The sequence below is a fragment of the Rhamphochromis sp. 'chilingali' genome (genome assembly GCF_963969265.1).
Source record: "Rhamphochromis sp. 'chilingali' genome assembly, chromosome: 2".
Classification (NCBI taxonomy): domain Eukaryota; kingdom Metazoa; phylum Chordata; class Actinopteri; order Cichliformes; family Cichlidae; genus Rhamphochromis; species Rhamphochromis sp. 'chilingali'.
The window spans coordinates 40880086-40906325 of NC_137930.1; the positions used below are offsets into that span (position 1 = coordinate 40880086).

General features: G+C 46.2%; 1 protein-coding gene across 1 annotated transcript in view; it reads left to right on the plus strand.

Annotated features, from left to right (window-relative positions):
- Nucleotides 1–26240, plus strand: part of gfra2b (GDNF family receptor alpha 2b) — a 159340-nt gene that overhangs the window by 64239 nt on the left and 68861 nt on the right. Inside the window, exon 3 of the mRNA XM_080861663.1 lies at nt 22567–22644. Coding sequence (XP_080717789.1) covers nt 22567–22644 — 78 coding nt within the window. The remainder of the gene's footprint in view (nt 1–22566; nt 22645–26240) is intronic.

Sequence of the window (26240 nt, forward strand, 5' to 3'; positions counted from 1 at the left end):
AATAAGCGCTTTGGTGACAGTAGGAAGGAAAAACTCCCTTTTAACAGCAAGAAACCTCCAGCAGTGCCAGGCTCAGGAGGGGCAGACAGTTGGGGGAAGAAGACAGGACAAAGACACGCTGTGGAAGAGAGCCAGAGATTAATAATAACTTATAATTACATGCAGAGATGTATAAACACATAGTGAGTGAAAACGAAACACTCAGTGCATCATGGGTATCCCCCGGCAGCCTACACCTATTGCAGCATAACTAAGGGAGGATTCACGGTCACCTGATCCAGCCCTAACTATATGCTTTATTAAAAAGGAAAGTTTGAAGCCTAATCTTGAAAGTAGAGATAGTGTCTGTCTCCTGAATCCAAACTGGAAGCTGGTTCCACAGAAGAGGGGCCTGAAAACTGAAGGCTCTCCCTCCCATTCTACTGTTCTTGGTCATCACATTTTTTATATTACAATTTTTATATGTTATAAGCACAAAGAGCACCTTTTCAATTTCAGTTGTTTTATTTTGTCTCGTGAATTCTTGCTTAATGTCCTTTTTTGTCGCTGTGATATTGTGTTTGTTGAAGGTCTAATGTTGACCACAGACAGAGACTCACTGTCACAGTATTGTCATTCGTGGAAAACCTCTGTGTGCAGCTGATGGTTCAATAAAACATTTCAATTCATTCAGATTTTTAGTATACAAAGTCGAAAACATTGAATGGTCAATTTGAATAAGTGCAACTTTAGGCACTATATGGTTGAAAATAACATTTGTCTGTCATATCATGATATTAGATTTTCCTCATATCGCCCAGTACTATTGCCAGCTTGAAGGCCTGTGGTACGATTATTAGAGATAGATTGATCATATTTAAGATTGAAGCATTAATTAATGGTAGGACTTCTTTGAGCAGTCTTGTAGGAATGGTGTCTGAAATAGGGTTGGGCGATATGTAAACATTTTCCAACTGAAAATCGTCAGTACAATAATCTCATCTGGAGCGCAGAATGAACAAACTTTGGACAAACTGCCTGAAATGCGTTGACAGAGACATTTCAAGGATTTTGACTCAGTCTGCGCTCCAGATGGGTTAATTGTTAAACGTGCTAGTCGTGATGACGGCGTGTTAACGCTGACTAAACAATATGAAGTCACCATTTTGGGATTTCTTTGGCTCTAAACCAGATGAAAGAGGTAAACCTAAGGATGTAACCAAAGCGTTGTGTTACTTGTCCAGACGTATAGTGCGAGCAAAGTACTCAAACGCAACTAATTTGCATGAGCATGTACATGTCCACCATCCGGCTGAGTATGCGGCGATCACTAGCTTCTGCAGCTCCATCAACAAGCATTTGGGCGCACTCTGAGGAGGGTGCATTTGCTCACAGATGAAAGAGGGTGCTGTTAAAACAGCGCTATTTTTTTTTTTCTGTTGACTGCTTCTATTAGCTCCATCATTGTTAGCAAACTTACTGATGGGCAAATAAATAAATAAATCGCCCTTGTAAAAACGATAGTCGATATATTCGTCCAATCCCCCAACCCTAGTCTAAAAGACACATTGATGGTTTTGAGGAACTAATTACTGAAAAAAACTTAGAAAGATCAGTTGGAGAAAAAGACTAAATGAATATCATTAGATAATGTTACATCTGTAATTTGTTCTCTAATGGTTACAATTTTACTTGTGAAGAAGTTCATGAAGTCTTTACTAGTTAACGATAAAGGAATGGTTGGCTCAACAGAGCTCTGACTTTTTGCCATTTCCTCTCCAGCTTACAAGTCATCTGCTTTAAGGGAGACGGGTTGCCTTCCAGCATTAAATGGTAAAGCAACAGGGAGTTGATGCAATCTTAGGTTGCTCTAAGGAATTAGGGGCGGAGTCAGTCAAGCGATATCTGTTCTAATTGTAAAAGTACTGTTTTTATGCAGTGAGTTTAATTATACAGCTGTAGTTTGAGGAATCCGTGCTTCATTTTTGCAGTAGTTTGTGTCAGGAGTTGCTGTGTGGATGTGGAGAAGAGGGACCCAAACGCTGGACTCGTGGTGAGAATTAAGGTGTTTATTGGAGTGGCAGGATGAACAGAACGGGGAAGAAGGCAGGCAGGCTGGCTGGCTGACTGACTGAATGACTGAACTGAAAGGCAAACACGTGGAATAGACAGCAGTGACAGCATCAGTGACACGACACTGAACTGATGAAACTGAGGGACTTAAGTACACAGGCTGAATGATGAGTGATTAGAGACAGGTGAGTGAACAGCTGAACATAATGAACTAATGATAAATGGGAAGAGAACTAGAACATAATGCACACAGAGTAAGGCTAACACAATACAACAGGAAGTGGAACATACAGAAGATAAACAGCCAACATGAACTGAAAATACTGGGTCAATGACCCAGGAACCCTGACAGTTTGTTGAAGTGAAGAAAACAGACATTTGAATTGTGTAGAACCCGAGCAGAAACAAAGACTCACAGGAAACGTGTGGAAGTTCTGCTGAGCGTAACACAAACGAAAAGTCTCGTCTGCTTGAAACTACAAGGTGTTGATCCTATGAGAGTATTTACATTAGTCAGTACGACGTACTGCAGCTCACACCAGGTATTCATAATCTGTACAGGCAGTCATTGGACACGTGCATGCCACTGCAGGTGTGTGTGCCTGTGGGCTGCTCTGTTTACACACACACACACACACACACACACACACACACACACACACACACACACACACACTGTCTTCATTAGAATATGATTCCACTTCCTCTGCTCCTGACACACTCTCCTGGTTTCGAGGTGGCTCATCATTCAGGAACATGTTGCTGATAATTAACCTTCAGGCGGAGACAGTCGCTGTGTTATCATTAACCGTATGGCTGAGCGGAAAATTTAAATGAGGACGTGCATTAAAATGATGTCAGCGCTCCGTAACCGCTCATTACGCCGCCTTTTTAATCTTAAGGTCACTGCATGTATTTGTTGGCTTGCTTTAAGGCTGCTGCGCATCTGTTTGCTCGGAAGCTCGCTTTTTATTTCAGTGTACGTTGCTCTGTTTGCAGCAGGTCCAGTGAAAAATGGGAAGAATGACAATTAGAATATATAAAGCTGTGTGAGAGCAAGGACAGACAAATTGTTTACAAGGTCCAAACCTGAGCTCAACTCCTTTCCTCTTTTATTAAAGGTGAGCAATAGCTATGACCTGGTAAAGAGTCATTAAGACATCAAACCGAGCCGTGCACACTCTGAGATTATATCAGCTAACTCAGTGATGCTTTAGATATGCTCATAAAACCAAATATAATTATTCAGACTCATATTTTTACTGTTTAACGAGTTTTTTGTTTCATTGATTCAGTTAATTGTTTTCAGTGTGTGTGCAGTGATCCATGTAAATGCTCTAAACACTCCGTTTATTAAGTTTTTTTTCTGCTCGGGTCTGTGTGATGTCACAGAGGCTTCTGAGGAACTGCAGCCCCTTCCAGAATCATGCAAAGCTACTCTAGAATGACAACACCCTGATGGAGGTGAGCTACACCACAATGGTGGAGTAACTGGAGTTTTGTGGTGGTTGATTTAAATATGGGAATATTTTTTGGTTTTGCCCTACGTTTCCAGCTTCTCTTCCTCACATCATTAACAGAGTTGGTTATCCGGTCACAGTGACCTTTTCTCTGCTGTTTCTTTGTAAAAATGCATTTTTAGGATGCAAAAGCTGCTCGTGGCAGTAATTGCAGACACACAGCGGCACTCTCTCCTTTCATCTGCTCTCAGTACCAATCTGTGGACAGAAATAGGCAGCATTTATTTACAGAGGCTGCCGGATCAGAAATCCTTCCCGTACGGGAGTCAGCATTTCTCTTATTTCCTCATGAACACAGCGAGCATCTGGTGTCAAAGCCTCGGCACATGAAACGAGATCAGATGGGCAGGTGAGGCGCGGGAGTGTTTCCCTCTGTTTATTGTTGCAGCAGCTCGGTTTGTCTCTCTCAAACTATCATTTTACTCTGTGAGAGTAAATTAGTTGAAACTCGGCGGGATGTGATGATCTCAGCTCTGTAACTACAGGCAGGAGCGGTGCCAGCGGCATGGCAGGAGGGCGCGGTGCTGCTAAATGCCAGACGAATGCTCGCGGGTGGAAAACAATTGTGGGGGGGATTCAGCATTAATGCGGCAGTAAATCAGCCGCTGAGGTTTCCGGGCTCAGTGCAGACCTGTAAACAAAACAGCAGCAGAAGAAGAACAGGAGCCGGTGGTTTGGAGGTCCTGGTTCAGCACGCCGTGAAATGTCACATTCACCCAGCCCTGCATCTGAGGGCTGGCTGAATATGACATTTCACGGAATCAGCCGCTGTCCGCTTCAACTGCAGGATGAAAGCTCTTTGATCGGCGGCTGTGTTGCTAAGCTCGCATGTCAACATCACACTCAGTGTTTGTGGCGAGCAGCGGTTAGGTCAGTGTTTCAGGAATGATCATAGGGCAGGAAGCACCGTCCTGCTGCGGACTGAGAACGTGCACACGTGACCCAAGCGACATGATGCGAGGAGTATCATACCTGCTGTATGTAGAAGAGGGGTTGATGCACCTGACACAGCCTCACATGAGTCACTCACTGGAAGTCTCGTTAAGCCCACCTGCCAGATGAGGTCCTGGCGAGATCAGGAGCTGCCCTGGGCACCGGTTCCTGATTAGGGTTGGTCCTGAGACAATGTTGCTCAAACACACATGCATCATTAAAAAAGCAGAGTTTCCCTCATCAGGACCACCACACAATGCAATTAAAGTTCAAAGTTCGCGACATGCTTATTGTTTTAGAGTAGTCTAAATAGAAGTAGTTTGATTTGTATGATAACGAGGACGATGGTGAAAACTGGAACAGTTAAGTCTGTAAAAGAATTCCTAGGGATGGGAATCGAGAACCGGTTCTTGTAGCGAACGGTTCCCAGTAGTCCAATTCCTTGCAATCATCAGTTTTCCCACTTATCCGTTCTTGCACTCTCACTAAGGTCAGCTGATTTCAGTTCGTGTGTGAGGAAAATAGTGAACATTACTTTTATTTTTATTGCACAAAAGAATGAGAGCGCAATTGTAAAGTGGAGACTGCATTATACTGTTAGCACAACTTCGGCTCTTCGCAAGCACCTGCACAGACAGCATGGTAATGCTAAGCTAGCCAAGAACCCAGAGTTATGGTGAAGCTGAGTTTAGCCTTTTCATCTTTGTTTTGTGTTATCGGCTTTGTGTTCATACCTAAACACTAAGAGAAAGATCACGTGTGTCCTCATTAGGTCAGGGATTTGTGTTGGTGTGTGGGGCTGTAGTCTGTAGGTTTATATTGTTGATTGGTGATAATGAGACAGTGTGTTTCAGATTATTTTACAGAGTAACATGAAAGTAACGTAACAAGTAGTGTAACAAATGTCTTTATCCTGGGTGTAATTAAGTAATGTACTGCATTACTTTTAAGAAAAGTATTCCGTATAATATGTGCAATAATTACTTTTTTGAGTAATGACCCTAAAACTGATCATAAAAAAGAGGAGAAATACCTCCAGCATGCGTGCATTTGAGCATGTGGCATGTGATTAATTTTTAATAAGATATTGAACTGATAACTGATATTGATAACAGAATCAGATTTGCTACACTGTTATTAATTCCCATCCCTAAGGATTCCTGTATGAAGTGAATGGGCAACTTTAAGGTTAACAGAGTGTGAACCTGCACAGGTGGAGCTGGTGCTGCTCTATGTAGCTCAGAATCAACTCTGAGCTACAGAAATAACTAAATTCAGCAGGTTCCACTCAGACTTCCAGCCTCCGTGTGCTGCAGGCACCGGTGAGCTCATATCAGCTGCTGCAGGCTGAGCAGCGGAACATCAGGATGTAAACATCACGTAATATGTCAAAGGCAGCACACTGATATCGCGCACACACACACACACACACACACACACACACACACACACACACACACACACACACACACACACGTGTTTAAGCTGTTTCCTCTTGGTTTCAGTTAGCATTTCTGTGACAAGAACCTGTGAGAGCTGCTAGCAGAGGCCTGAAACCACGGCTTCTGTTGCCGATTACGTTTCCATCATTAACTCATTAATAAAGAAATCAGCTCAGCTTTCGAGCACCGGTTGATGTGGACACGTCTCTTTAACAAAGACAGGTGTGCAGTGAGGAGAACAGCGCTGTGATGCAGCAGAGATCCAGCTTCCTGTTTGGATTGTCCTGACTGAGGACACATGCGGTGGTCGGTCTGTGAGGTGTTAGTGCACAGTGTTATGTATATGCTGCAGTGAAGGAACAGCTGCTGGAGACTTGCTGACAGCCCAACACGTTCAGATGGAAACAAAGGCGCTTGCATAATTACAACCCACCCGCCTCATTGCCTGCCATGTTGTATGTTTTGTGTGGGAGAGAGCATGCAGCTTAAAGCTCAGGTATAAATATATAGGATGTGCTAATGCACGCAGCAGCATGCAACGCTCCACATTCTTCAAACGGGGAGTCAGCAATCCTCTTCCATCTTTTATGAGAATACCAGATTCACACTGAGAGGAAATTTGTTCCACTTAATTCGATCAAACTGGAATACACGTTCCAGGAACCCACCATTCTGCTTTGTAGTCCTTCCTGTCATCCCAGCTCCATGAACCTCCGATGCAGCGTCCTCTTTATAAACAGTTTACCCAGTGACATCCAGCAGGACTCGCACATTGGCTGGAAAAGGCTTCTTTTACCTAGTCAAGTGAGGTTGGCGTGGCGTCTTCAGTCGCCTGTAGGCCTGTGTGACCCTGCGAAGCCTTACTTGTCTTCTTTGGTTAGGTTTAGGCATTAAAAGCTAAAAGTGGGTCAGGACAGTAACGCCACTGTTTTGCACATGTCTCACTCTGTATATTTTATATATTTATTTATTGTTTACTCTATTTAATTTGTAAAATATGTGTACACACACACACACACAAAAATATTTAGTATACACATCCAGAAATGCATATACTATTATATATTGTACATATATTTATTAGTTTCAGATGTAGCCATTCTTGTATTTTGCTTGTTTACATTATTGTATTTTGCACAACTCTGTTGCTTGTGAAGCTCGCACACAAGAATTTCACTCACATGTGCTGTACCAATGTACCTGCACATGTGATGTGACAATAAAAGTGATTTGATTTGATTTGAGGATTAGAAAATCGAGCTTCTGCTGTTCTGCTTTCCTCCTCTAAAGACCCTCCAACAAGCAGCAGACAGATTCTACTTCCTATTCAAACACGCTGTTTCAAAGTCACGCTGAGAGTCAATGGAGTTGTTTGTTACTGTTTCTTAAGGTTTCCCTCCACAGCGGCCTGACACCTGAAAAATGTGCTCTGCAGCTATGTATTCAATTAAAATGTGGAGTCAGTGTTAATGTGTGCTAGCAGAACACTGACCTGAGTTAGCGGGCTTCATAGCCATGGAGAAACAGCAGCAGCGCAGCAGACTCTGATGGAAGATCAAACTGGAAAGCCCCGAACTCAGTAACCCCAAAACCCTCCAGGATGTAGCAGGCTGTTTGTTCTTGTGAGGCAGAAACAGGAGCTGAACAGGTTTTCAGAGTTAAGTCATTCAGTCTCAATGATGCTGGTCACAGCTGGTTGTTAACAGGTGTAAAGTTCAGGTGAAGAAGTTTAGTAGGAGTTGGTCTGGCCCTCAAACCTCCCTGCTGATCCAACAGTATGGACTCTCAGACTCTCAATGTTTGTGGGTTTCGTTCTCTGCTCTGTGAGCATTTCTGCAGCAGAAAGTGATGCTGATGGTGTTGCAGATCATCGTGACGTAACGTTCAGTGTTTCCCGTGCTGCGTTTGTGTCACGGCGGGGTGCGCCGATGTGAATGGAAACAGGACCCAAAGGCAGATGAAGACGAGGAGTTGTAAGTTTAAACAGAAAGCGATCCTTTATTTGGATGATTGCAGGGCTAAAACCAGGAACCTAAAGCAAACTGACAAAAAACCCCACTAAGAAACAAAGACTATGACATACTATGACAAAGACTGTAACTATGACTATGGTGGAAAAACAGGCGAAGACTATGACTGTAACTGTAACTCTGGTAAGATAAACAGACGACCCGACCATGACATGCAGAAAACAGAAGGCTTAAATACACACATGAGGTGATCAGGGGAAGTGGAGACACATGAGGAAACAGCTGACTGACATGAATCTAATGACAGGACCAGGAGGAGTGAAACTAAATACAATGACCAAAGAACACATGACACTGTCAGAATAAAACAGGAAACACTAAAACTAGACATGACAATACAAACTTAACATACCAAATACGTGATGAATAATGCAAGAACTCAAACATAGAAAACCCAGGAACAATAACTGCCTAAACTAAAGGCAAATAGGAAATAACACAAAACTAACATCTCAAAAAATAAGAACAATACAAAGAAAACTCAAAGTGCTGGGTCGGAGACCCAGCCTGTGACAGAGCCCCCCCCGTAAGGGCGGATTCCAGACGCCCGAAAACACCCAGAAAACAAACACAAAACCACAACAACCCACCCAGGGCGGGCGGAGGGGGACCAGGAAAGGAGGGCCAGAAACAAAACCACAAAAAACAAAGCATCAGAAGCACACAGGCCAAAAACAACAAGGGCACAAAAGTCCGAGACCCAGCTTCAGGAGGGCGACCATGAACCCGGCAGAACAGGAGCGAATGGCGAAGAGAGTCAGGTGGCCGCCCCGGAGGTCGACAGCAAAACAAAAGGAAGTTCAAACGTTCAGGAGGCCGACCAGGAGGCCAACGGTCCAGCAGTCCAAAATCCATGAGCTCAGGAGGCCGACCCGGAGGTCGAGAGCACAGCAGGTCACAGTTCATCAGTTCAGGGGGCCGACCCCGATGGCAACGAAGTCCAGCTGACGGCCCGGAAAACGGCCGGCGATTCCGAGGGGCAAAACGTGGCTTGGGCGGCGGCAACACAGCCGCGGGACCAAGCGAGGCCGACACAGAAACAGAGGCCGAAGCCGGACCAGGCGAAGATGAAGACACGGAAGCCGGACCGGGCGAAGCACAGGCTGGAGCTGCAGCAGGCGAAGCACAGGCTGGAGCTGCAGCAGGCGAGGCTGAAGACTCAGAGGCTGGACCAGGCGAGGCTGAAGACTCAGAGGCTGGACCAGGCGAGGCTGAAGACTCAGAGGCTGGACCAGGCGAGGATGATGATGGAGCTGCGGCAGGCGAGGATGATGATGGAGCTGCGGCAGGCGAGGATGATGATGGAGCTGCGGCAGGCGGCTGAACGGGCCCCTCGGACCCTCCAGCGGAGACGGGAGGCTGAACGGGCCCCTCGGACCCTCCAGCTGACGAGGCATGAGGCTGGCGTGGTTCTCCGGAACCACCAGCCGACGAGGAAGGCTGCTGGACGGGCCCCTCGGGCCCTCCAGCTGACGTGGCATGAGGCTGTGTAAGTTGCCGCAACACACAGTCTATATTGGGTGAAATGAGTTTATATGTGTTCTCAGACTGAGGTGTGGCAGAACCAGGCGAGGCGTCGTCCTCAGGCTGAGGCGTAGAAGCAGCAAGCAGTTGTGCAGCAGGTGGTGGTCCTGCAGGTGGCGGCACGGGAGCCGCAGGAGGTGGCGCTGCAGCCACAGGTGGTGAAGCAGAAGGTGGCTGAACGGGCTCCTCGGGCCCTCCAGCTGACGTGGCGTGTGGCTGAACGGGCTCCTCGGGCCCTCCAGCTGACGTGGCGTGTGGCTGAATGGGTTCTCCCGAACCTCCAGCAGACGAAACATGAAGCTGGCTGGGTTCTCCCGAACCTCCAGCAGACGAGACATGAAGCTGGCTGGGTTCTCCCGAACCTCCAGCAGACGAAGCATGAAGCTGGCTGGGTTCTCCTGAACCTCCAGCAGACGAAACATGAAGCTGGCTGGGTTCTCCCGAACCTCCAGCAGACGAGACATGAAGCTGGCTGGGTTCTCCCGAACCTCCAGCAGACGAAGCATGAAGCTGGCTGGGTTCTCCTGAACCTCCAGCAGACGAAACATGAAGCTGGCTGGGTTCTCCCGAACCTCCAGCAGACGAGACATGAAGCTGGCTGGGTTCTTCCGAACCTCCAGCAAACGAAGCATGAAGCTGGCTGGGTTCTCCCGAACCTCCAGCAGACGAAGCATGAAGCTGGCTGGGTTCTCCTGAACCTCCAGCAGACGAAGCATGAGGCTGGACGGGCTCCCCGGGCCCTCCGGCTGACACTGAAAAAGGCTGCACAAGCTGCACCTCCGTCCCCGGCTCCAAAACGACCTGGATAGCAGTCCCACAACAGCTTAGCTGAGCCTGATGGCTAGCATTTCCTGTGCAAACAGTCTCTTTACAGCCGGGCTCATGAACCGGAAAAGCAGTGTCAGCTTCTCTAACCTCCGGAGAAGAAAGATGAGGAGCCAAAACATAGTCACTCCCTTGCGTTTGTGGTGCGGAGCGTCGGTGGCGCGCACGCCGCTTTTTCTTGAGAGTGGGAGACGGCGGAGCAATGGGTGGAAGTCCCTGGTAACTCCGGGGACCCCCGAGAGCCAGTCGAGTTCCCCGGAAAGGGTGCTCATGCTCTGGAATGAGCCATGGCTTCCACCGGAGCTCCTCCTCCAATAGAGCGCTGAATATTGCCTGACGTTCGTCGTAGTCCAAATCTATGGCGTCCAGCGCTTCCTCGCACTGGACCGTGGCAAGAGTGTGGCAAGACTGTGACGAGGGTGTGGAAACTGATGAGCTGAGAGGTGGTGCCGCTGCGGCGAGTCTCAGCGAACCGACACGAACCGTCTCAGGCTCGCAAGGCAGCGGCAGTGATTCCTGTTCGTGGTTTTGATGCTGCTGCGGTGGCAAAACTGTGCGAACGAAATCCTGCACATCCTCCGACAATTCCGCCGTGTAAACAGGGTAAGCAGACAAGATCTGTCGTAGCTGAACTTTAACTGACTCCTTCTCACTCTCCTGTCTGCATACTGAATAGATTCTCCACTGTCCCTGGAGGATGGTCACACGAGTGCTGAACTCAAAAAAATCCTCGCAGACATCCGCTGGGTCCATACTGGTCGGGTCGTTCTGTCACGGCGGGGTGCGCCGATGTGAATGGAAACAGGACCCAAAGGCAGATGAAGACGAGGAGTTGTAAGTTTAAACAGAAAGCGATCCTTTATTTGGATGATTGCAGGGCTAAAACCAGGAACCTAAAGCAAACTGACAAAAAACCCCACTAAGAAACAAAGACTATGACATACTATGACAAAGACTGTAACTATGACTATGGTGGAAAAACAGGCGAAGACTATGACTGTAACTGTAACTCTGGTAAGATAAACAGACGACCCGACCATGACATGCAGAAAACAGAAGGCTTAAATACACACATGAGGTGATCAGGGGAAGTGGAGACACATGAGGAAACAGCTGACTGACATGAATCTAATGACAGGACCAGGAGGAGTGAAACTAAATACAATGACCAAAGAACACATGACACTGTCAGAATAAAACAGGAAACACTAAAACTAGACATGACAATACAAACTTAACATACCAAATACGTGATGAATAATGCAAGAACTCAAACATAGAAAACCCAGGAACAATAACTGCCTAAACTAAAGGCAAATAGGAAATAACACAAAACTAACATCTCAAAAAATAAGAACAATACAAAGAAAACTCAAAGTGCTGGGTCGGAGACCCAGCCTGTGACAGAGCCCCCCCCGTAAGGGCGGATTCCAGACGCCCGAAAACACCCAGAAAACAAACACAAAACCACAACAACCCACCCAGGGCGGGCGGAGGGGGACCAGGAAAGGAGGGCCAGAAACAAAACCACAAAAAACAAAGCATCAGAAGCACACAGGCCAAAAACAACAAGGGCACAAAAGTCCGAGACCCAGCTTCAGGAGGGCGACCATGAACCCGGCAGAACAGGAGCGAATGGCGAAGAGAGTCAGGTGGCCGCCCCGGAGGTCGACAGCAAAACAAAAGGAAGTTCAAACGTTCAGGAGGCCGACCAGGAGGCCAACGGTCCAGCAGTCCAAAATCCATGAGCTCAGGAGGCCGACCCGGAGGTCGAGAGCACAGCAGGTCACAGTTCATCAGTTCAGGGGGCCGACCCCGATGGCAACGAAGTCCAGCTGACGGCCCGGAAAACGGCCGGCGATTCCGAGGGGCAAAACGTGGCTTGGGCGGCGGCAACACAGCCGCGGGACCAAGCGAGGCCGACACAGAAACAGAGGCCGAAGCCGGACCAGGCGAAGATGAAGACACGGAAGCCGGACCGGGCGAAGCACAGGCTGGAGCTGCAGCAGGCGAAGCACAGGCTGGAGCTGCAGCAGGCGAGGCTGAAGACTCAGAGGCTGGACCAGGCGAGGCTGAAGACTCAGAGGCTGGACCAGGCGAGGCTGAAGACTCAGAGGCTGGACCAGGCGAGGATGATGATGGAGCTGCGGCAGGCGAGGATGATGATGGAGCTGCGGCAGGCGAGGATGATGATGGAGCTGCGGCAGGCGGCTGAACGGGCCCCTCGGACCCTCCAGCGGAGACGGGAGGCTGAACGGGCCCCTCGGACCCTCCAGCTGACGAGGCATGAGGCTGGCGTGGTTCTCCGGAACCACCAGCCGACGAGGAAGGCTGCTGGACGGGCCCCTCGGGCCCTCCAGCTGACGTGGCATGAGGCTGTGTAAGTTGCCGCAACACACAGTCTATATTGGGTGAAATGAGTTTATATGTGTTCTCAGACTGAGGTGTGGCAGAACCAGGCGAGGCGTCGTCCTCAGGCTGAGGCGTAGAAGCAGCAAGCAGTTGTGCAGCAGGTGGTGGTCCTGCAGGTGGCGGCACGGGAGCCGCAGGAGGTGGCGCTGCAGCCACAGGTGGTGAAGCAGAAGGTGGCTGAACGGGCTCCTCGGGCCCTCCAGCTGACGTGGCGTGTGGCTGAACGGGCTCCTCGGGCCCTCCAGCTGACGTGGCGTGTGGCTGAACGGGCTCCTCGGGCCCTCCAGCTGACGTGGCGTGTGGCTGAATGGGTTCTCCCGAACCTCCAGCAGACGAAACATGAAGCTGGCTGGGTTCTCCCGAACCTCCAGCAGACGAGACATGAAGCTGGCTGGGTTCTCCCGAACCTCCAGCAAACGAAGCATGAAGCTGGCTGGGTTCTCCCGAACCTCCAGCAGACGAAGCATGAAGCTGGCTGGGTTCTCCTGAACCTCCAGCAGACGAAGCATGAGGCTGGACGGGCTCCCCGGGCCCTCCGGCTGACACTGAAAAAGGCTGCACAAGCTGCACCTCCGTCCCCGGCTCCAAAACGACCTGGATAGCAGTCCCACAACAGCTTAGCTGAGCCTGATGGCTAGCATTTCCTGTGCAAACAGTCTCTTTACAGCCGGGCTCATGAACCGGAAAAGCAGTGTCAGCTTCTCTAACCTCCGGAGAAGAAAGATGAGGAGCCAAAACATAGTCACTCCCTTGCGTTTGTGGTGCGGAGCGTCGGTGGCGCGCACGCCGCTTTTTCTTGAGAGTGGGAGACGGCGGAGCAATGGGTGGAAGTCCCTGGTAACTCCGGGGACCCCCGAGAGCCAGTCGAGTTCCCCGGAAAGGGTGCTCATGCTCTGGAATGAGCCATGGCTTCCACCGGAGCTCCTCCTCCAATAGAGCGCTGAATATTGCCTGACGTTCGTCGTAGTCCAAATCTATGGCGTCCAGCGCTTCCTCGCACTGGACCGTGGCAAGAGTGTGGCAAGACTGTGACGAGGGTGTGGAAACTGATGAGCTGAGAGGTGGTGCCGCTGCGGCGAGTCTCAGCGAACCGACACGAACCGTCTCAGGCTCGCAAGGCAGCGGCAGTGATTCCTGTTCGTGGTTTTGATGCTGCTGCGGTGGCAAAACTGTGCGAACGAAATCCTGCACATCCTCCGACAATTCCGCCGTGTAAACAGGGTAAGCAGACAAGATCTGTCGTAGCTGAACTTTAACTGACTCCTTCTCACTCTCCTGTCTGCATACTGAATAGATTCTCCACTGTCCCTGGAGGATGGTCACACGAGTGCTGAACTCAAAAAAATCCTCGCAGACATCCGCTGGGTCCATACTGGTCGGGTCGTTCTGTCACGGCGGGGTGCGCCGATGTGAATGGAAACAGGACCCAAAGGCAGATGAAGACGAGGAGTTGTAAGTTTAAACAGAAAGCGATCCTTTATTTGGATGATTGCAGGGCTAAAACCAGGAACCTAAAGCAAACTGACAAAAAACCCCACTAAGAAACAAAGACTATGACATACTATGACAAAGACTGTAACTATGACTATGGTGGAAAAACAGGCGAAGACTATGACTGTAACTGTAACTCTGGTAAGATAAACAGACGACCCGACCATGACATGCAGAAAACAGAAGGCTTAAATACACACATGAGGTGATCAGGGGAAGTGGAGACACATGAGGAAACAGCTGACTGACATGAATCTAATGACAGGACCAGGAGGAGTGAAACTAAATACAATGACCAAAGAACACATGACACTGTCAGAATAAAACAGGAAACACTAAAACTAGACATGACAATACAAACTTAACATACCAAATACGTGATGAATAATGCAAGAACTCAAACATAGAAAACCCAGGAACAATAACTGCCTAAACTAAAGGCAAATAGGAAATAACACAAAACTAACAACATCTCAAAAAATAAGAACAATACAAAGAAAACTCAAAGTGCTGGGTCGGAGACCCAGCCTGTGACAGTTTGTACCAACAGTATGACGGGAATCTCTGATGGACCCTGCACAGCACAACCACAGCACTGGTCATGATGTTGTAAAGGAAACAGGAGTCCCTTCAGAGAAAGTCTCAAGTTTTTTCTTTAATTCCAATTTTTTTATCCAACATTACAGCAAATTAAAGATGTACGGCAGATGCAGAGTTATGGCAGGAAGTAAATTTATCTGAAAGTTATGCAAAGTAACTGTGAGAGTATAATTTTACGTAGATCATCGCTGGGTTAGCCTTCACACATGGTTGTTTGTGCCATTCATGTTTTGGATGTTCTGTTGCAAGTAAGGGTTAGGCATGAAAAATGGCTCCGTTAGTTTTAGGAAAAGATACTGGTTTTGCTCAAAGCTCTCACAGCAGCTGAAACATGGCACATGGGAGTGACGTGTCAGGAGAGACCGAGCATTCTCACAAATGCAGAAACTCAGGAATGAAAACAGATGTAAAACTCGATGATCTCTGTGGGAAACTCTGTCTTTCCAGGATCCGGCTGTGCAGTGGTGCACAGTGTCCTAGGAGGATGAGTCACACAAAAATCTAAATGACAGTTTGAGAAGGTTGTATAGACACTACTGAGAGAGGAGTGAGGTGGGGAAAGCTCATTCCATAAAAAACAATAAAAACTTTATCAGCTTTAGTGGAAACAAGAAAGTCTCCTTTGGTTTTTGCTGGTCGACAGACTCCATGATCAGCTGTTAGCTGTACCTGCACCTACTCAGACAGCACCTTTCAGCCTAAAAAGGCCTAAAATATTCTCAGTGATATTATTGAGGAATCTGCCAAACTTATTTAAAAAAAAAAAATCTTCGATCATTTTCTGAGACGGTGCTCGTAGACGGCCACTTCATTGCTGGGCCTGAAGAGGTTAATGGAGCTGAGAGCTTCAGCAGATAAAATTCACTTCACCTTGAGCGGACCTCTCCTGGGCGACCTGCTTCTTCATGCAGAGGAGGGGGCCTCTGCATGAAGAGGTGAAGGGATTTTGAATGTGTGCTGTGACACGCAGTTATTTAAGGATAGATCCAATTTCTTGGTGTGTTTGATGACTTTGGCAGCAGCCGTGTGGACGAGCTGCAGCTGTCTGAGTGATTTTTTCCTCAGACCTGTGAAGACACAATTAAAACCGTCTCGCCTGCTGAAAATAAACGATTCCACAAATTATTTCCATATGTGGCTGAGACAGGAATCCTGTCACTCCTGCTCTGCTCTAAAGGGGGAAGGAGGACCGTTTCACTTCAAGTGGATGTTAAATGAATCGGCTCACCTGCAGCTCTGATGTGTAGATTTTTGTGTATTGGACTTTGAGTGAGTGACCTTTTGATTCTAATTTGTTGTTTAGTGATAAAAAAACAATAATTCCAGTTCCTGACGAAGGCCTGGCTTTTTTAACTGATGATTCATGTTTCAATAACAATATCAGGTCCTGTGTTAGCAAAAATCACTTCAGCATATTTCACTGATAGTTGCAACAACACCCTGGATCTGCTGGGATTTATTATATAACCATTAAAAGCATTGTTACAAAATATCAAAATCAATCAATCAAAATTTTTTTATATAGCACATTTTTAAAGACCGAAGTACACCAAAGTGCTTTCCAGTAAAATCATGATACAGATAAAAATCACAATATAAAATATAAATTACAGATATAAATAAAATATAAAATAATTACATAATCTAAATGCAAAGCCAGATGTAAATTACCCTAATTCGCCTTGAATGCCAGGTTAAACAAATACGTTTTTAAACGTGATTTAAAAGACTGAATGGAATCTGATGCGCAAATATGAAGAGGAAGAGTATTCCATAACCTGGGTGCAGCAGCGGCAAAGGCACGGTCTCCTCTGGTCTTCAGCCGAGACCTAGGTTGCACTAAGAGCAGTTGGCCCAATGATCTTAGTGCTCTCTGAGGGCTATACAGACAGAGGAGATCAGCTAGGTAGTCAGGTGCCATATTGTTTAGAATTTTATAAGTAGACAATAAAATTTTAAAATCAATTCGGTATTTAATAGGAAGCCAGTGTAAATTTGCCAGAACAGGGGTGATAGAATCGTACTTTCTAGTGCCGGTCAAGAGACGTGCTGCGGCATTTTGAACCAGCTGCAAACGCTGAAGAAGAGAAGATTGTAGGCCCAAGTAGAGAGAATTACAATAATCCAGTCTTGAAGTGATGAAAGCATGAATGAGTTTCTCCAGATCTTTGTGTGGTATGTAAGGTTTAGCCTTAGAAATTAGGCGTAGTTGGTGAAAGCTGGTTTTTACCACAGTAGAGACCTGTTTATCTAGTTTGAAGGAACTATCCATGAAAACTCCAAGATTCCTAGCAGCATCAGTGAGGTGGTTAGCAACAGGCCCGAATGTGCCAGTCAGTTGTCCCAGAGGCATATTTCTATCAAAAACAATAATTTCTGTCTTCTTTTCATTTAAAGTAAGAAAGTTACGTGATAACCAGTCTTTGACATCGCTCAGACAATCAAACAGAGGATGTAGTGAAGATGAAACATCCCCAGTCAGGTGGAGGTAGATTTGAATATCATCAGCATAGCATAGCAGTAGATATAAATAGATATATATCCTCACTGTTACATTATCAAAACACCCTAATGACCACCAGCTATAATTACCAATATTCCTTTAACATTAATCAACACTTTTCACTTACACTGGCTGCGAACTGCTTCCTGAGCACTCAGAGCAGTGATGGGAGATTGACTGGTGTTTCCTGCACTCACTGAAATGGCAGCTCAGGTGACTCCTCACGGTGCTTGTGTTTGCAGGTGCACAGGGGACGAATGCGGCCTGTAACGCTCTGCTCTGTCATTTCCTTAGCCGTGGTCTTTATGGGTACTGCGTGCTTTTACACTCAAAAATGTCTGCCACAACACGCCATGGTCACGGCATACGAGTGTCCATCTGCACTGCAGCTGTAAACCTTTCATATGAAGCACAAGCCACAGGAAGTAATGGGTTTCATATCGCAGCAGAATGTAACCATGGTCGTGTCCAGCTGGTGCCGGTCTCAAGATTAAAGATTCCAAATCACTGTTTTCCTTGATTTGACTCAGACGGGTGGATCTAAAATACGTCTCGGTAAACACTGGTCAATTTCAATTCGGAACAGGCTCAATGTATATAACCTCTATATATGTATATGACCTTTAGATCACTATGAGAAAGGTGATCAAACTTCAGGTTGAAATAATAAAATTTAGGGTATTTTACTGCTGTCAAAGGTCAAAATGTGTCTGACCTGAACAGTATGTAAGGGTTAAACAGAGTTTTGTGATGTAGAGAGTACAGAATCTTATTGTTGTGTTTTAGTTTGTCCATGTATATACAACACATATATAGATTTTCACCATATCATATACCATATCAGTCATATCTTCAGCTCTGATGTTAGGAGACTTTATGAAGCAACAAGCATGGAGATAAAGAGGCCCGAGAACGGACCCTTGAGGAACACCTACAGGTTTTTGTTCAGTTTTCAGTTTTATTTGTCATATGCAAGTTAGCACAGGGTCAACATTGCAATGAAATGTGTTTGACGAGCAGCAGTCACTCAGCAGCATGGTACAGTAGAAGAAAATATAATAAAATAAAATAAAATAAAGTAATAAAAAATAAATAAATAGAAAAATAGTAAAGAGCAAAATATTAGAGAGACGTGGTAAAAGAGAAAAGATGACTAAATATATATGTATCTATAAATATTAATATATGTACACTAGTGATTAAATAAGAAAATCTTGAAAAGAAATATGACGGGGGGCAGATGGGATATTGCACAGGAATGAGCAGCAGAAAATTACAGTATTGCACTTTTTAAACATAAATATCAATAACAATGAAGTGGAGTGACCAGTGCAGATTAAACAGAGTACTTGTGAAGCTGCAGTGTAGCTTCTGAGTGCGTCCTGTGGACTGTGTTGTGTGTGTTTAAGTGTTGTGGTTGAGGTGTCGTATGGCTTGATGGTAGAAACTGTTTTTGAGTCTTGCAGTCCGAGCAGACAGGCTCCTGTAACGTCTGCCAGATGGTAACAAGGAGAAGAGCTGAGGTGGCTGTGGTCCTTGCTGTGTGCTTTACGGAGGCATCGCTGGAGATAAATGTCCTGAATGGCAGGAAGCCTCGTGCCAGTGATGTGCTCTGCTGCCTTCAACACCCTCTGTAGTGATTTACGGCTGCTGGCAGAGCAGCTTCCGTACCAAACTGTGATGCAGCTCGTCAGCAAGCTCTCAATTGCACACCTGTAAAAATGTAGGTGATGTTGGCGTTCATGCTAAACTTCCTCAGCCTCCTCAGTAAGTAAAGCCGCTGGCGAGCTTTCCTGATAGCAGTGTCTGTGTGAAGGGTCCAGGAGAAGTCCTCAGTGATGTTGACTCCAAGGAACTTGAAGCTGCTGACCCTTTCGACCTTGACACCGTTGATGTGGCTGGGCTGGTGTTCCCTGACTGGTTGTTTCCGGTAGTCCACTAAAATCTCTCTAGTTTTGCTGATGTTGAGAGTCAGGTTATTTTCCAGACACCACTCGTACAGCGCCATCACCTCCTCTCTATAGGTCGTCTCATCATTGCCTGTGATGAGGCCTACGATGGTTGTGTCATCTGCAAACTTGATGATGATGTTGGACACGTGTTTAGCAACACAGTCATGTGTGAACAGGGAATATAGGAGGGGGCTAAGCACACAACCCTGTGGCGTACCTGTGTTTAGGATGAGTGATGAGGAGGTGTGTTTACCAACTCTCACCACCTGGGGCCTGTTTGTGAGGAAGTTTAGAATCCATCTGCAAATCGGTGTTCCCAGCCCAAGGTCGACGAGCTTCGTGGCAAGTTTTGAGGGGATGATGGTGTTAAATGCCGAGCTGTAGTCGTTGAAGAGCATCCTTGCATATGTATCTGTCATGATACATATGCACAAGCTGGACCCAGGAGCAGAACACACACACACAGCGGTACGAGAGAACAAAAAATAAACTTTATTATAACTGAGGGTGTCCTGGGAGGGTAGAAGGGAAAAAACGCACGGAACCAGAAAAACCGAGGGACCGGGAGGTGAATCGCGCAGGAACGCCGAGAGCGGGACTGTGGGAGGCTGAAACAGAAAAAGGAAAAAAGGATTATTGGGGTGTGGGAAAACGGCAGCATACGAAGGGAAGTAGAGTACGCGTCTTACGATGATAGCGGGGCCGAGGGAACCGGAGGGAGGGGTGAGGGTCCGTGGGGAGAAGCTTCAGAAAGGTCGAGGCGGCTGGGGCTGATTTTGATCCAAATTCCGGACAGGCAGGTGGACAGGCTGGTGGCTCAAACACGCCGAGCTGTGATCTGAGTATACAAGGCAGAGTTAGTGTTAGTGTTAGTGATAGGTTTACATAAGGGCTTTCCCGCAGGTGTACGTTACCGCAGAAGGACGACTACGGACTGGCGTGGAGCAGCAGGCTGGGCAGGATTAAATAGTCCACCTGGTGATCGCCCGGGATGGGATGCAGGTGTGGAGTTAGCAGCCACGCCCACGGGAGTGGGCATCCCATCAGCACCTCGGACGCCGGGCCGCGGACCATGACAGTATCGACTACATCTGTTCCTTCAGATTTCTGAGAGTAGAGAACAGCAGCAAATAGTTTTCTCCAGAAAAAACTTTTCAACAGTTCCAGGTGACTGATTTGTGAGAGACAGATGTTTCATCCAATTACCTGCTGACCATAGTGACGCAGTGCTCAGTAGTTTTCAGTCAGTTTCCAAGAAAGAGTTCAGATGTGCCTCTGTCAAGCGGTCCATCTGCTGTCAGGTTACCAATTCTGTGGGTATTCCCAAAAGACGGCTCAAACCATCTGAAGAAAAAGCAAAGATGTCCATCATCTTCATTCTTTATTTTTGAATTCAGAAACTTCAGTGTGAGTCACATCAGTCACAACTTTATTTTTACATAATTTATTTTTATTCTTGTAAGCTTCTCTACGCTCCACACATGCTTCACTGCACGATGACTGCGTGAACGGCTGTAGAGCTGAAACAAGAAGTGGAATGATGTCACAGTAGCTTGTTTAAGCCTTAAATTGTTTATATTCCAGAAGATCAGGTACACCAAAGCTGCTGTCAACAGTTTTCTGTGCTCCTGTGGACTGAAACTGCTGCTGAATTGCTCTGAATGTTCTCGGAAGCGTGATATGTAGATTGCTTTGTAATCAGCCATGTTTGTTTTCTGTCTGATTTAAATGAGCTGCAGTGATGATAAGTTTCCAGAATGATCCGGATCCAGCTCTTTTCCTGTTTGAGTGTGTGACTCAGTGCTGCAGGCCTGGCTTCTCTGTAGCGCTCTGTTTCTTTTGTCTGTCGTCCTCGCTTCATTTTAGACGTGTGAACACGGCGTTCTCTGACAAACAGAAACCTTTAGCGGTAAAGCTCCAATAAAATTAGAAACATGAGAAAGGATGACAGTCGGGTTCGGCTCAGCGTGGAAGTCCCATAAAGGAAAAAATTACTGGGGATAAGATCGAGAAGAGAAAATAACTGTCATATAGGAGCTTTTTTTACTGTTCCCACAACAAATTCTCACATTAAATTTCTCTTTCATTCTTGAAACAACACAATGTTCAAAAAGGAGACAAATGATCATGCTTTTTTTTATGTTTAACAGGCTCAGTGTTAAAAAAAAGGCACGCAATTTTGCACATAGGTTTTAGTGTTTCAGCCGTCGCCATTTTGGGTTTTTTGGACTATATTTGTGTGGTTAATAGTCTGCATCCCCTAATTGTATAAAAAAAAAACCATCTAAATTGAAGCTCTGCCTTTGTGGATGCTCTGTTAGAAGGAGAACTTTATTGATCCCCGTAGGGAAATTCCTCTCTGCATTTAACCCATTCACTCAGTGAAGCAGTGGGCAGCCATTGGGCGCCCGGGGAGCAGTGTGTAGGGTACGGTACCTTGCTCAGGGGTACCTTAGGGTAGCTGTTCAGGGGAATCGAACCCCCGACCTTCTGATCATGGGGCTACCACTCTACCTACTGAGCTATCCCTGCCTGTGAAGTTAGTACAGTAACTTCACAGCAGCCATATTATTGGTCACATGATGTCATTAAAAAGGCTCCAAAAGGCTCCAAAAGCACAAACACAGACCAGAGGTCGAGTTCAGGTGAGTCCTAGTAGACAGCTAGCAGCTACAGCTGCTTGTGTCACCATCCACCTGTCAGTCAAAGGGGCGTAGCCTCTTTGACTGACATCAATGACAGAGCCCTGTGGAACACCATGAGCTGTAAGAAGGCACTCTGTGGTGGTTTTTGTTGCTCACAGTGATTTCTGATGGTTACTGCTTCCAGTAAAACTCTGGTTTGAATGTAAAATACTTCAGGTCAGACCTTCAGAGGCTCATCATACATGCGGACTTATGTTTCTTAATACAAACATTTCTGTTAAGTTTATTGTGTATTTTTAATATATATACAGTATCATTAAACCACAGCACTTCTGCTTCTCTGTGTGAAACTAAAGGCTATCGTGAGTATTTTGTCTGACACTGACACCAGGTCAAATGTTCAGATGATTTACCAAAGTTACCACAATACAATTTAAACAGGTGAGTTAACATGGGAGTCCATGAGGACTCACTGCTGCCTGCGCTGGTCGTTAGAGGAACTGCAGGTTTGGGTTTTTGGCTCTGGAGGTTGAGAAACGTTTTCATGCACAGACAGGAGACCTTTGAAGGTCGTGCGCGAGTAGATACAGACGGTTGGGACTGTACACTGAACATGTTTCTGTTTTCTGTTCCTCAGGGGAGGAGTTTTACGAGACGTCTCCATACGAGCCGATCCACTTCTCTGAGGAATTCAGACATGCCTCCATCATCTCAGGTAACGCCACTGTGTGTGTGTGTTTGTGTGTGCGTGTGTGTGTATGTTTGTGGGAGCAGACTGAAGCAACGGACACACACTCATCTAGGTTGGTGTGGGTGGAGGAGGGGCTGATTAAACTCGGGCCACTCGCTCCATCTGTGAGTGCGTGAATGAATGCGTCTTTGTAATTACAGACGTGTGAGAGAGCGTGCAGCTGAAGCAGCTCTTTCATAAAAACCTATTTTCCGTCCAAAATGCGTTTGTGCCTCTACATACTGCGCTCATTATTCAGAGGGCAGAGAGATAACCTCTGCTCCTTTTCATTACAGGCTGTCACATATCGTTGACATCCCACATGGATCAGTGTGGAGGTGGAAATGTGCTCAGGGCTGCAGCTAATTATTATATTTTCATTATTGATTAACCTGCAGATTACTCTTAATGAAATTATGAAATATTAAGTTTATTAAATGCAGAAAAAATGCTGCAAAATTGCTCATAAGTATTTTTTGGAGAGTTTCAAGTTTTTTCCCGCTGTTACGTTTCTGTTGCTTTTCACTGCACCTCTGTGGAAACGTCTGCCGTGGAAAGTTTAAAGTATTCACAGATTTGGAACGTCATGCAGTCTTTTGTTTAAAGCACACAGGTGTGGGTGGTGTGGCTCGTTTAGTGGCCAATAAAAAGCTCTGATTAGCACATCTCTTTGTGGAGAGTGCTGCTGTGTGTGTGTAATCATAGTGTTATGTGAGATCAGTGGCAGAGTTACGTGTTGTTTCTAACTATAAAACATCCAGAGTGAGACCATGGCAGGATAATGAAATATACTCACATGTCCTGGTATATGAATCTCACTTATCCTCACCTCTATTAACATAATTAAACTTTATTTATACAGCACCAAATCACAACAGCAGTCACCTCTAGATGCTTTCTGTTGTGAGATAAAGACACTATAATAATACAGAGAAAACCCAACAATCAGACTATGAGCAAGCACTTTGGTGACATTGAGAAGGAAAAACTTCCATTTAACAGGAAGAAACCTTCAGCAGTACCAGGCTCAGGGAGGGGCGGCCATCTGCTGCGACCGATTGGGGAGAGAGAAGGAAGACAGGACAAAGACACACTGTGGAAGAGAGCCAGAGATTAATAATAACTAATGATTAAATGCAGAGATGTATAAACACATACTGAGTGAAGAAGAAACACTCAATGCATCATGGGAATCCCCCAGCAGCCTACACCTATTGCAACATAACTAAGGGAGGATTCAGGGTCACCTGATCCTGTCCTAACTATATGCTTTATTAAAAAGGAAAGTTTGAAGCCTAATCTTAAAAGTAGAGATAGTGTCTGTCTCCTGAATCCAAACTGCAAGCTGGTTCCATTCTACTTTTAAAAATTCTAGGAACAACAAGTAGGCCTGCAGTGTGAGAGCAAAGCAAAGCGCTCTAATGGGGTTATGTGGTACTATAAGGTCATTAAAATAAAACGGAGCCTGATTATTCAGCACCTTGTATGTGAGGAGCAGGATTTTGAATTCTGGATTTAACAGGGAGCCAATGAAGGGAAGCCAATATAGGAGAAATCTGCTCTTGCTGCAGCATTTTGAATAACTGAAAGGCTTTTCAGGGAGTTTTTAGGACCTATCCTAGTTTTGTATCATGTGTCACATGACTGTTGGTACCACCTGGGCTTCTCAGATGCCCTGAAGTGCAAATGGCAAAAATTTTAAATGAGTTTCAATAAACTGATTTTGGTAAAGTATTGGTTTTTCTTGAGGCATATGTAACGCATAGTTGCTCATCAGGAATGTTTGAAGGATGAAATGAGAACAGCGAAGCGGTTAGGCTCAGGCACTAAATCTACCAGGGTCATGTAAGGTGCTGAAAGCTGCTTGTGAGGTTCAGACGCCCTGCAGTCACTGAGTGAAACTGTTGGATGTGTGTGTTCAGTCTTCTCCTTCATACGTTCCAAAGAACCTCCTCGCTGTTGATATCACGGCTGCTGATGACTCAGTTATCATCACCACAGGATCCCTGCAGTTATCTTCTTTATCCTCATGCAATGAGCCAGCACCAAAAAATAAAACATGGAAAGGATGTTTTTGGATGCCATCGATAAAGGATTTCATGAAAAGATGCACTTAAATGAATCGATGTATTAAAAATGTGTTTTTCACTCTCTGTCAGCATGTTAGCAGGACTCCATTAAAGCTGTGCATGGCTCTCCGTCTCGGTCTCACACGTTTCTGAGGAGTGTTTAAATGTCAGACGCCCTGAGCGATACAGCGTCATTTACACTTTCTTTCTGTGTGTGTGTGTGTGTGTGTATGTTAGTGTGTGTGTGTGGTCAAACATCTGTGAAATAGACTCACGGCTCTGTAAATTGGCTTCTGCTCTCTCAGATTAACACGAGTCCAAACAACACGGTCAACGCAGGAGTGCTGCAACCAACACAGCTTCAAAAGCACTTTCTGTTCCTAACACACTCACACGCTCTTTCACAAACTCTCTTTCACACACACACACACACACACACACACATGCACGCACGCACGCACGCACGCACACACACACACACACACACACACACACACACACACACACACACTTGTCTTCATATCTTAGTGAGGACATCTAAATGACATAACCCTTTCCTTAGCTGCTTACCCTAAACATCAAAAATGAATGTCTAACCCTAACCATAATCCTAACCTACCTGTAACCCTGACACTGAAACCACATTTTGAGTCTCAAAAATGTCTTCAGACTCGTGAGGACGAACACTTTGTCCCCATAAGTTGCAACTATAGTAGCAATTTTTGGTCCTCACAAAGTCATGTAAACACGGTGCACACACACAGACACACAGAGGACACTGGTGCAGGTGTTGTGTAAAGTTTCCCTTATTTCCTCTAACACGACGTCACCAAACACAACATTAATCTGTGGCCGCTCCTTTGCACGCGTGCAGGACAGGCGTGTGGGGGGAGGGGCCGGCTTGCAGTCCAATCACCTGTCATCAGGAGTCTGACTGCATGATGTGAAGATGTGCAGCGAGAGAAGCTCGAATGCTCCATGCTGATAAAAGACGACGGGGGTGGGGGGATAAGAGGATCATATAGAAGTGTGTTAAACAGCAGTGGCAAGAAGAAAGAGCCCTGGAACATTAAAGTACGTTTCAGACAAGAGTGTCGCAAATTGATTGGAGGGAAAGGCTAAGCGTGACAGAGTTTTTGTGAATACGGTGTGTGTGTGAGTGTGTGTACTCGAGAACTTGTTAACTGTTTGCAGACTCGAGGCGCAGTGAGAATACTTTAGCGTGTGCAGCGAATTAGAGCTGTAATGATTCAGCTCATACAAGCAGCTGCAAACCTGATTATAAAATTTAAATATTGTTATCTCCTCTAAACAAACTCTCTGTTTGCATTCTCGGAGCGCCGCCACCAGAGGCGGAAAAAATGGGCAAAGCTTGTGGGTCTGCAGACTGAAGCGCCTTAAACCTGCGTTCCTCCTGATGCCCAGCACGGGGCAGCTCCTGTCATGTCAGTAGAAACATGAATGAAGTCAAATTGTCCTTTGCGAGCAACTGATGTACTTGCAGCAGTCCAC